Below are 12,450 nucleotides of genomic sequence, written 5' to 3'. Positions count from 1 at the left end.
AGGCCTGCATTCTTTCTATATTCTGTTGCTAGTTAATGTTATAATAAATTGTATTCGTAGTATTAGTAATATTTGAATCCCCCCTATGACAGCCTTGATTTAAAATGTACGATATTTTTATAAAAAAAACTTTTTTGCCAGAATTAGGCTTCCTAAAAAGCATATTTAAATATACAAAATCACAATCATTAACTTCAAATAACATATCTATCTGGGTTTTCGGTAATGCTGGTAATCAACGATGAAAGTATTTTAAATTACCAGGCTGCTATTGTCATTCTCTGCTGAGCTAGACGAAGCTTCGCTTGAAGCGACAGTGTAATTTGCTATTCCCGCTTGAATGTGAAGATTTGCTTTCTTCAGAAGCCTGAAAAACAAAAAATACTTCATATTTTCATCGAAATTAACATAAACTACGATGCGATATGATGAATGATGGTTTGAAAATTCCAATGACTTTATAGATTAAACAAAGCCTTAGATTAAACCAGGATTAAACCAAATCAAACTTGTATTTTAGCCACATAGTCATTGTCATAGTCGCCTAATTTTATTCGAATGTGAAAAAGACGGAAGGAAAGACAGAAAAAGATGGAAAAACAATGGAACCGGCGTGTATGTCACCATGTCTGCAGATTGCAAAACGTTAAGGCGTTGCAGGTATTAACTATTAAATGTTTCAGTAAAGGCTGGTTTTATATACTTCTTAATGCTAAATATTTTGTTATAAACATTACCTAAAACTCTTGTGTAAAAAAGTGAAATAAATGAACTGTGCAAAAAGAGAATAAAACAGTAGAACAGCAACATTCAAAACGCTAAAAAAGAAGATTTTAATGATTAGTTTAGTTCAGCTTTAATTCAGGGTAATAATAAATACTATGAGAGATCTGCTTGCATACATTTGGCACAGACAAAAATGAAATCAGTCAAACTTGATGCATACCATAAGCCATAAGTCTTGCGGTAGTACACCAATATGCTACCAACAGCTTCTGACAGATTAACTACACACAGTACAGCAGCATAACGATAAAATGCTCTGTTTGCTGAAGAAAAAAAATGAAAGAAAATAAAACACTTCGATAAAAGAGGGTATCTTGAGATGAAGACCAAGTGTAATGAAACTCACATGGTAATGATAAAAAACCTCGACCACATAAACAGTTTGTTTGAGGAAGAATTACAATTGAGCTATAAATCTAAATAAAATATAAAAAAATATTATATAGCAGATATTAATATTTTCAACTCGAAGAACATCAATTACCATTGCTATAATGACTTACTACAAAGAATATGCATGATGTGATAAACCAGAATAACATTCCACCATGATGAAACATATCGTATTTATTCTTGAAAATTTTTGCTCTATTTGGTGCATAGACTTCTAACAAAGACTTAAAGAAAAATATTTAAATTTGCAATTTGTCCATAATAGTGAGGTTATGATTTGACTCCTATGCCTCTATATACAAGGAAACATGAACCAAACGAATGGGATTATTTCAACAGGTTACCCCAACACAAGAACAATGTAAGGTAGAAGTAGTGGTAGCCAAATCAGAACCTTGCTAACATTGTCTTAATATAGTAACCTGAAAATTTTTTTAATAATTACAAATTAGGTGATTGATTGTCACCAGAAGTCTGTGACCATGTTGTAAAATTCAATTATTTTATACCTGTATTGTTGCATAAACAAGTGCCAAAAAAAATGAAAGGGATATAACTCTCTTTCCAACACCTTTATTTCTGCCACTACCTGCATTAGCATATTAAGTACATATATTCAGTAAATTGTTGATGCACTGTTGTAAGGTCTAACTACCTTGGCTACCCCTGCCAAGCTGGGCTAAATATCAGTCTTAAGTAGCAACATTGCTCTGAATGAGAATATATTGTTTTATATGGGAAATGCATGAGGTAATAAAAATTGAATTAAGCCTTCACAAGCATGATTTGATCAAGAAGAGACATTTTATTAATCTAATAAGATTATTGTCAGTACCAAAAAGTCCAAAGCCAATGACACTTATCTCCACTGCAAGAACAAGGAACCGTAAGAACAACCATAGGCTCTGAAAGGTTAAATTGAATTACTAGGATGTGAAAAACTGTGCTAAATATATTATGCTATTCAAAACAATACCTCATTAGCTAGATTCCCATCTGGCCTGTGCGCTTTGGTAATGGTAGCAACAAACCCTCGAATTATACTCACACAACATACAAGTGATACCTAGAGTTTTGATAAATCCATGAAATATTTATAAACATCACAAACAATAGATCACCTTGAGCTCATAGAGTGCCTGAAGTCTACTGCAAAGTTAACAGAATGTAAAAAAAAATGCAAACAGCATATACCAGTATAAGCAATGTTTTGACAACTGGAAAGCTACGTTGTTGAAATGCTTTATAGAATAAACCAATATGATATGCCAGGAATATCAGAAAGAGCATGTTTGGTGTCAGTAATGCCAGGTTCCAATATGTGATACTATAAAAAATACATTAATTTTTATGCTATTATCATAGCCTTGGTTCCAGCTAGTCATTTTACAATATGTGCAGCAATTTAAAAAAATTCCCCCAAAGATATGATAAAGTATGAATCAGGTTTCATTGTGCATGACTCTCTTCATTATTTATACGAAGGATGCTTTAACAATGTTTGTAACATGCATTAGACCAAATTGTTTTCAGGCTCACTGGCTGGTGGAAGCTACTGTGCACAGCCCCAGGTTGTTCAAAAGCCAGTTACCTTAACCCTGGGTCAACTCAAAATTTTATATCAATTTTTTTAATCGCTTGTTTATGAAGTTGAAGGTTGAAGACAGCGGAGTAAGATTTAACCCACGATTTGCGCTAACCCAGCTTTGAACAACCGGCCCCAGTCACTAACAGTCTAATGGGGATACCAAAACTAGTTTCAACTTTCACATATATCGGTTACATTTTATCATTTTATTAATTAACTAATTCATTTCGCCCTTTTTTTGATGCCCTAGATTTAGATGACCTAGATTTAGATGACCTAGATTTAGATGAAAACCTAGATTTATCCCTGGCGTGATCAACATTTCATTCAAACACAATGAAATATTATAAACGGGAAGTTCTACAAAATTAAAATTCTTACCAAGTGTTGCCAATGGATTTTCGCAACATTTCCCGACATACTCCATAGTCTATCGGTTCTCCAAGCGACGAGGCATTACGTGTTGTTACCATTGACTTCGGTATTGAAAAATAGCTATCCATTTTATTCATTTTTTGCCATCACTTTCGCGAAATTATAAACAAGTTCCGGGCGGCGTACCGACGGAGACCTTCAATCAAAAGCATCAAAATTTCTTTGCCAAAATATTCATAATCAATTTTATGAACCATTAAGATAATACCTCAGATTTTACCTTTAAGGCCATATTTAATAGCAATAATAATAATGTTCGACCATAATTTGAGTCATGGGAGAGATATAAAAATTATTAGAATGACAAAGCACGTGATGAAGCCGACCTGGAACATGCGCTCACCTTGTCTGTCAGGGTCATTTCATTTTCTTCTGTCGGGAAGTATTTACTATTTATAGCAAAGGGGTGTGTAGATGGTATAGACAAAGACGGTTTGTGTAAACTCTTGACTCAGGGAAGTTCAGCATTTAGGCTGACTATACTAGAACATCCCTGGCAGAGTTAATTCAGTATATTCATTCAATCCTATCAAAGTCGAAATACCATATTCCGGAATATTCCGGTATATTGGCCTTCACTATTTTTTTAACGTCCTTTACATAGATTAGCCTTTTTTTACCGATTTCATATTTGTTTTTTTGTGTTTGTGATGTTTTCACTTACGCATTCATATGCATTTGCATCAGTCACATCAGTCTGGATCCCCACCTGTCTTGACTAAATGACAAAAAAACGAAAACAGGAGACAAGGGCGCACACTGATTGGCTGTTTTAGCACATTTTTAAAAACTTTTTTGTTTGCGCACAGATATTTTGTATTTCTGTCAAATGTTTCGTTCAACAGAAATCCCTCAAATATTAATAGTAAGCAGATATTCTATGTACGCTCGGTCCCATAGTATCCCGCAACATACCAAGAAAACCATGGATACGTGATTGTTACTTACATGACGTTTTTCGCGAACACTGAACAGGCTGAAGAAGAACTCAGGAACAGACATGGAATGATCGAAATACATTATTTTGTTTTCTGTTTTTGGCGGGATTTTTCCTTGTACTTCAACAGATCCGACGAGAATAAAGTAATATGGATGCCTCTTTGGTCTTGGATATAGCGATCTTCTTTGTTTTGTTCACAAATATTTTAATTTGTCCTTACACTAAAGTTGAGGAGAGTTTCAATCTACAAGCTACGCATGATATTTTATATCATGGATTGAATATTTCAATGGTAAGCAAAAAACGTTATACAGTTAGAATTATAAATTATATTTTGGAGGGGGCCAAATTTTCGAAAGGGGGGCCATATTTACTAGGAAATATGACCCCTGGGGGGGCCAAATTTTGGGGAGGCCAAATTTCCAAGAAGGTGTAACTAAGGCTAAGTGTTACAAGTTACAACAGGAATATAGATCAATCATCAATACTTATATCATTTTAAAACAATCATCGCATCACTTCGCAAATCTTTTGATTTACAATCCAGTGGTGGATTTATAGGGAGGTGGACAGGGGTGTGCACTCCCTTGACCTTGATCACCAAGATTACATATAAAGGGGTCCAAATTACTCAATGGCCAGTTTGAAAAGGGCAGGGGGGTCTGAGTACAGGGGGCAAATACCTGTGGCTCTGGAGAGCTCAGAGGGCCCCAGAAATATTTTGCAAATAATATTACTATGTGTACACTTGTCATGACAACAGGTCAATAAACTGTGTTGTATTTGCTTGGTTTTGGCTTGCTGAATCCACCACTGGTTTATTTAGAATTTGCGTGATGACGTAGGTATACAAAATAGGTGTTTGTCTGGATCTAAAACCAGCTTAGAAATATCTGCTTGATTGATTTTACTGTCATTTGTAATATTAAAAGATAAACTAAACTGAGTATCAAAGAGCTACCTAATTACAAATCCATATCAGACAAGAGTGATGTAAACTTACATTAAGAACTTAAACTGCTCAGCCAAGTTAATAGAAATATAATCATTCTTTTTCAGTATGATCATCTTCAGTTTCCTGGTGTTGTTCCTCGGACATTCATTGGACCACTTTTCATAGCTTTATTGAGTTCTCCTCTTGTAGTGACCCTGCATATGATGAGTGTGGCGAAAATTTATTCTCAATTAGTTGGTAAGCCATATTTTTATTTTTTGGGCACATTTGTAGACAATCTGTTTAGTTTTAACCACAAAATCAATATTTAGGAATAAAATAATCTACAATTAAACAAACAAGAATAGAAAAAATAGAGTAACATGTTATGTTCTCAGAGACTCAATTCTAAACATTGACTAAAACAATGCATTATTTGTATACCTAAATGATAAATGCTAATTGCTAAGTACTGGTACAAAGAATATAAGCAGGTATGTAATATGTATATTGAAAAAATATAAGTTGGTATATAACATATACATTGTATATGGATTAGGAATATTACAAATTTCATAGATACAGTAAAGATGTATTTATTTTTAACTCAAGTCTTTACATAACTAAATATGAGAGGACAGTTATTCAAAAGCTGGTTAGCTTAACCCTGGGTAAAGCAAATCTTTACATTAATTTTTTTAATTGCTTGTTTACAAAGTTGAATATCTTTTTTATAAATATCTTTTTTTGAACAACTGACCCTAGCATGCTTGCTTTTGGTTATTTGATAAAATATTTCATCAATCTATTTTAGTTAGAGGAATACTTGGGATTTGTTGTCTTGCATCATTTCGGTTGTTTCGTCATGGTGTTCGTCAGAAATTTGGTCCAACTGTTGCAAACTTTCTCTCGATCATAACAATTACACAGTTTCATCTGATCTTTTACATGTCAAGACCTTTGCCAAATATTTTTGCTCTTGTGCTAGGTAAGGATGAATATTTGTCCTTTAGTATCTCCATTAATCCCTATAAAATCTTAACCAGTCATTCATCAAACAAGATATTGGATTTTTGGAGCCCTTAATCCTAAACACAAGCCTAACTGACCTGATTTTCTGTAGTTAAACCTAATACAAATAACATATACAGCTTTTATTACCTGCTATAGCTTTATATATAGCTTTACTAACCTCATTGCTTTTTTTTCTAGTATTGGCAGCTTTTTATTTCTGGTTTTCTGGAAATGACCCTGCTTTTATATGGTGTTCTGGATATAGCATAATAATCTTTCGTGCTGAATTGGCTTTGTTAATGGGAATTATAATACTGTTTGAACTGTATCATAAAAGAATATCTTTCCCTGCAGTCTTTCTTCATGCTGTTTGTGCAGGCATTACATCATTAGGTGAGAAAATTAATTTATTAATTAAGGTTGAGTAATTTGGCTGAGGGTTATTTTCATTTCACTTGAGTCCCTGGCATTATATAACATGGTACGTTGATATATGATTTTAAAAATTGATTTTTGGTACTTTTTCAAAATCTCCCAATTCTAGCATTGACTGTCATCATTGATTCATTTTTCTGGCAGAGATGGTGCTGGCCAGAAGCAGAGGTTTTCTGGTACAACACTGTGTTAAACAAGAGTTCTAATTGGGGTGTATCCTTTCGAAATATTGAGGGTGGATCTAAACCATCATGATCTCAACACAGACATTGGACACAGACATATTCTTATTGGAGCTATTATGTATTATAAACTGAGGTTGGCAAATGTTCTTGTCAAAGGAAAAAGAAGCAGAAGGAAATTCAAATAGTCAATCCTTAACAAATCTCTACAGACATCTCCATTCTTGTGGTACTTTTATTCAGCATTGCCCAGAGCCCTTTCACTTTTCACACCATTTCTGATTGCGTATGGTTTAAAGTATGATGCAAGAACAAGAATTGTATTCTCAGTGACATTAGCATTCGTTTTTCTCTTTTCATTTTTGCCACATAAAGAACTTCGTTTTGTCTTGTATGTTGTACCTCTGATGAACACAGTAGCAGCTGTTGGCCTTAACTCTATGTACGTCATCTTTATTTCACCCACAGTTTTTTTTGTCTTTGGCTAAAAAGGCTACGTGCATAATTGTTGAAAATTAATGTCAATTTATATATTCTTAGTTATCAAAATATCCTCAAATGGAAGGTGGAAATTCGAAACATATTTACCGTATTTGTTTTTGGTGGTCTATTGTCAAATGTTGTTATCACGAACATCCTCCTGTATGTGTCATCACTAAATTATCCTGGCGGCCTGGCATTTACAAGATTACATCACCATCTTCAAGACTCTACAGGAAGTGTCCATATTTGTAACCTGGCTGCTCAAACAGGAGTATCAAGATTTGGGGAACTGCGAAATGATTGGAGGTATTTGCATGTATCCGAATTGATATGTTTAAAATGTGATCATTAAGTTATAATTGGTTGCGTAACAGACCGACGTAAGGCCCTTCCGTACTGGGAACCTGTTTCTCAGTAATTAGATTTCACTTATATGTACACCAACATCATGTTTCTTTAGCTATCCTGGGGTTGACTAAACCAATGGGGACCCCAGTCTCTGGCGACCTGTTTCAGTCTGTAATTATGTTTTCCTCGCACGATCATGATCTATTTTAGCGCAGACTATGTAGCTACACTACACTAACTACTTTTTAGTTCTTGTCCTAACTCTACCTAACGTTCGTTTAAAGGCCCTGTTACACGGTGCAATTTTTCTTGCAACTTGCAATGCAATATAGTATTGCAAATTAATTAATTAATTAATTGCATATTATTATTGCATATTGTTTTTTGGATTGTCTATGATGTAAGAAACGTAAAGGAGTATAATAAACGTAAAAGTTTCGTAGTTTCCAAATTTAGATTTCTCAAAAGTAGAATTGCATTGCAAGTCGCAATAAAAATCGCACCATGTAACATGGCAAGCAATTATGATTATGAGCAAGCAACACAACTAATCTTCAAGCAGATTGTTCACTTATTCAATTGCATTTATAGTTTCGGTTCTTTCAGTTTATATCATCCTTTACACGATATAATTATATATTTGAAGGTATTTGAAGAAAGAAAACATTGAACAAAATTTAGAAGAATTAGAGAAATTTACCCATTTAATTGTGGAAGCGCCATGTGAAATATTTGAAAACACACACAAGATGCTAGAAGAGATTTATGGCTTTGGAGGAATATCATTAGAAACACGTGACAATTTCCCTTATTTTTCTGTCGTAAAAATGATTCCAAAGTTATGTATTTTAGAGAAAGTATGAAAAACAGTGTATTTTCATTAAATGACTCGCCACATAAAATGCGAATGTAATTTTTATCAACGACGAGTTCTGCGTGTAAGCGGGCCTTGAATCTATACTGTTACTAAGGCCCTGTCTACACGGTGCTGTAAGAATTTGAAAACGCAAGTCGTCGTTTTCAAATTCTTCCACTCTGGAGAGCGTTTTCAGATTCTTCCGTTTTCAGTGATCGAAAACGCCGGATACGTGTGGACGATACGCGTAACCCTAAGAATATTCTTTTCGATACTGCGTTTTCAAATTCTTCCGGCATCGTGTGGACGGGGCCTAAGGCTGTGAACTTTGCTTTTTCTTTCGATATGCTAAATGCCCTCGAATATGAAGTAATTCGATGAAATGAAATAAAATCCTTCTGCGGCTGCTCTTCAGGAACAAGTGGATGTCTAATTCTTAAGACTTTCCGATGTGGTGTTACGACATAAACCGGTATAGTCTTTAAAATTCAAATTAGTCATGAGATCATAACGATCTGATATAACTTGACTAAAGACAAGGTGAAATATATAGCTTGACAGCTTTCCAGAATTTTTATTGATCAGAAATAGCCTATCGTTAGAATTTTTATACCCAAATTCCTGCATATTCGTCCTGCAGTATAATACAGTATAATACAATATTGAGTATCTCGTTAGAAATGAACCGGTGGAAATGTAAATAACGATATACTTTAATGCAGAGTTCTGGAAACACTGTAAAATACATAAAATACCAGTAATCTGTCTTTACTGAAATAAAACAGGACCAGCCGTTTTTACATGCAGTATAAAGGAGCGACCCTAGTTTGCATAATGGTCGTATGGTATGCAATTGAAACAAAAGAGATGATAAACTTCATTGTCGTATCATTTATTGTTTGAATTGCATTCGACGCGACCAAAATGCGACGTTTATAACCTTGGCCTGATTCCTGAACGTTACACAGCTTGTGCAATCCTTTGAAGTTTGAACGAAAAGAGGGAATTGTTGAAGAGAAAGGTTTTAGTTTTTATTTCATTCGTAAGCTCGTTTTCAAGGTAAATTATTTTTAAATTGAGTAAAATTCCGCTGTTAGTTTATTCAAATACTCGGCTCAGAGTTAAACAAACAAACAAACACAGATATTTTAATCAGGCATTCTAGGCAAATTTTAAATGGTTCATTTCTGATGTCGATCTTTCCCGGCCCATGAGGAATGAGAAGAATTAATCCTGTTTTTTAAATAATTAGATTATCCAATCAAAGGCAATATCAAAGGCCACGTTGAGCTGTCAGGCCGGGTGTGTTTAGAGTTTAGCCAATAGCATGACTTTATTTTCCTCCACGAGGAGGGGGCTAAATTAATATTCAGCTCTGATTCAACTTCAAGACATCATTTGGGCACTGATCTTCGAAGTGTAAAGATAGATTGCTGATTTCGACTGAAATTATCATCTTATGACCCGGTCTTCGTACGGGAGAGACGTTTGCTGTCTCTGCCGTCGTGTCGTTGGTATAAGAACAGGTAATACGCCTTTCTGTTTTATTATCTGGTTGCTTTATCGAGAACCGTCATGTGCTAAAACTTCACCTCGTGTCGTTTTTTAACGTTTATTAATTGATCTTTTTATTTATTATTTCACGCAGAGTTCTGAAAAACTTAAGATGAGATTCGTGAACAAGAGATTGACTGCCGATAAATTGTGGCTTCTTCTCGAAACTTATCAGTTAAATGTAAAAGGTAAAATACGAAGTCTTACGTGAATTTCCAGGGTTTGGATGTGACAATCTAGTTGTATTCTATAGCTGCTAACTTTCACTTTAATTTCAAGCAAATGATATCTTTGAATTGAGTTCTAAGGACTCTAAGACTGGGAGAAACTAAGATTTCCTTAACGTTAACTTTTTCAGGTTGAGTTTGATAATGAAAAAGAAAAAATGTTAGTGACTAGTGGGCAAGCAATTTACCAGCGAAAATATCCGGTTGAAATTGCCCGAGTTGACTCGCGTTTGAAGAGACGGCAAGTCCAAAGCTGCTCTTTTAAACTTGTTCCTGGAATGAACAGGTATATAAATTATATATTTTTTGTCTATTTGTTTCACAGTATGATGGGGGATCTTGACACGCTTGATCGATCTACGTGTTTGTGCGCTCTTTCCAATGAATAATCATGTACTTGAATGCAAGTTTGCTCCAAATATTTGACCCTTTATTGAGGGTGTTTTATTGAAAAGAACTTGAAATCACTTATCACTGCCTATAACAAGCATTACCTTTATTTTATTTCAGGTAGAGCCATTTACCGAGTCCAAGCTACTTGAAACTTCATAAACCTGTTCATGACTAAAATGTAAGTCTGTTTAAACCACTTGAACATTTTAGTAGCCTACAAGAGTTGAACAATGCATGTGGGAGTTTGGGAATTGTGATTTAGGACAGAAACGACGATCGCTGACAATACAATGATATATAAATTTAAAAAATTTAAATAATTCATAATAGGCAAGAAAAGGGATAAATGAAATCCCACAGGGGAATATAGACGTTCTCTAGAAGATCTGTACACAACGACGTTGCCAATTTGTTTGCAAAGATACTACATGACTGAAGATATCTAAAATATCATGATTTGATATCTAAAATCAAATATTAAACTTTTCCTATCGAAACTTTTCGTCTGAACTATTATGGCCTTGGCTCCAATTAAATTACGCTTAATTTTTCGGGGAAAAACATTTATATTTAGCGCCACCTTTCGTTACTGCTACCGGCCGTGCATGATTGCTCTGGCAATATGCCTCGGCCCGAAAACATGTCAAATCAATTTCTCAGGAAAAATATTTCTCAGCAAATGCTGTTTTTTTTAGTTCCCGCTGTCGCTGTATGCCTTAGCTCAAAAACTATGAGCAAAAAAGGGAAACGGTTTTACCTTGTGCTGCGGTTTCTGTAAGGGCAGTCTGCTTCTTCCTTATGGCTTTAGAATGCTCCTTAAATCATAAAACTGCTAATCAAAATAAAAAAGAAATACTTAGGAACATTGCCTATGGATTTGTCAGGGAACAGGACTTCGCTTGCATCAAAATGTATTAAGACTAACAATGATCCAGAGGTTTGCTTGCAATCTTTCATATGTAGCTATTTGTTATCGCCGTCGTCACGTTTGCCGTCCTCAGTCGCACCTCTACTTTACTTTTGATCATAATTCCGCCTCCTGCATGCTTATATGTAATATATTATTTTTATCCTATTTTGAAGAAGCAATTTTACGTTTTTCCCCGATCAAAAACTACAGTTTTTCTTATTTTATCCTAAATCGTTTTTCAGGTTGATGAAATATTACAATTATAAATCATCGCTCCGTAAAGACGCCAAAACGACGAAAAACGAGGCAAAACGACGAAAAACGACACTAAACAACGCCAAAAACGGCAGAACTCCGAACTGTAGTGGTAACGGCGATTTCTCCGACATCGTTTCAGGTTAGAGTAGCCTGGTGGTCAAAAAATGTGCATGCAGGATTAGGATGTGATGTTTTTTACAGTCAGTCAAAATCAGTGAACTGGTCAAAATACGTTCTGGCCACCAGGAACATATCTTAATGCATGATGCATGTTACAATGGGGTTAAAATGTTTTATACTACTACTTTCTACTGGGATAAATTCCCGGTACACTGTTCTTATAAACGCAAAAATGCGAGGATTCAACTTTAGTTTAGTTAGTTAAAGTTCATTTCGCAAGATTTACAGTGCATAAAACCATCCACTCTGGTCCACCGTTGCCGATTTGCCTCAGTGAATTTTTGAAATTTATCAAAGTATGATTTTATTTGTTCAAGTGTATTGTTTTCATGGAAGAATGCAATTCTAATTAATTTTGAAGCATTTCGACGTATTTTCAAGCGAATTTAGTAATTTCAAAAAATTGACGCAAATTAGGATTCAGTTTCTTTTGGTCCCCCGTTGCCGATTTGCCTGAAGTTTCGAAATTTATCAAAGTATGATTTTATGAGTTCAAATGTATTGTTTTCATGAAGGAATGCAATTCTACTTAAT

At 34.6% G+C, this 12,450-nt stretch overlaps 2 protein-coding genes across 5 annotated transcripts; one reads left to right on the top strand and one right to left on the bottom strand.

Moving 5' to 3' along the window:
- Positions 1-64: 64 nt before the first annotated feature.
- On the bottom strand, positions 65-4,032 carry LOC114521732 (transmembrane protein adipocyte-associated 1-like). Of its 4 annotated transcripts, XM_028542260.1 has the most exons (12): positions 3,423-3,539; positions 3,149-3,338; positions 2,374-2,506; positions 2,156-2,245; positions 2,015-2,084; positions 1,689-1,768; positions 1,290-1,403; positions 1,133-1,202; positions 947-1,049; positions 738-818; positions 262-367; positions 65-152 (listed from the first exon to the last, which is right to left on the bottom strand). In XM_028542260.1, exons 2-12 carry the CDS (start codon positions 3,277-3,279, stop codon positions 144-146), a joined length of 987 nt encoding a protein of 328 aa, XP_028398061.1. In that variant the 5' UTR covers positions 3,280-3,338; positions 3,423-3,539; the 3' UTR covers positions 65-143. The 4 variants fall into 4 exon arrangements, with proteins under 4 accessions (XP_028398061.1, XP_028398059.1, XP_028398060.1 ...); XM_028542258.1 differs by lacking the exons at positions 65-152; positions 3,423-3,539 and adding an exon at positions 3,867-4,032 and having other exon boundaries at positions 227-367; XM_028542259.1 differs by lacking the exons at positions 65-152; positions 3,423-3,539 and adding an exon at positions 3,546-3,810 and having other exon boundaries at positions 227-367.
- Positions 4,033-4,183: 151 nt separating this feature from the next.
- Positions 4,184-8,568, top strand: LOC114521801 (dol-P-Man:Man(7)GlcNAc(2)-PP-Dol alpha-1,6-mannosyltransferase-like). The gene is made up of 8 exons (XM_028542340.1): positions 4,184-4,434; positions 5,202-5,334; positions 5,891-6,064; positions 6,289-6,483; positions 6,635-6,738; positions 6,920-7,149; positions 7,248-7,496; positions 8,185-8,568. The coding sequence occupies exons 1-8, from the start codon at positions 4,291-4,293 to the stop codon at positions 8,399-8,401; spliced, it is 1,446 nt and encodes a 481-aa protein (XP_028398141.1). The 5' UTR covers positions 4,184-4,290; the 3' UTR covers positions 8,402-8,568.
- The last annotated feature ends 3,882 nt before the right edge of the window (positions 8,569-12,450 follow it).

This window comes from Dendronephthya gigantea, unplaced genomic scaffold (assembly GCF_004324835.1).
Source record: "Dendronephthya gigantea isolate DGI-Jeju-01 unplaced genomic scaffold, DenGig_1.0 000021F, whole genome shotgun sequence".
Classification (NCBI taxonomy): domain Eukaryota; kingdom Metazoa; phylum Cnidaria; class Anthozoa; order Malacalcyonacea; family Nephtheidae; genus Dendronephthya; species Dendronephthya gigantea.
The sequence above is the reverse complement of the archived record's forward strand: the minus strand, read 5'-3'. Positions and strand labels throughout refer to the sequence as shown.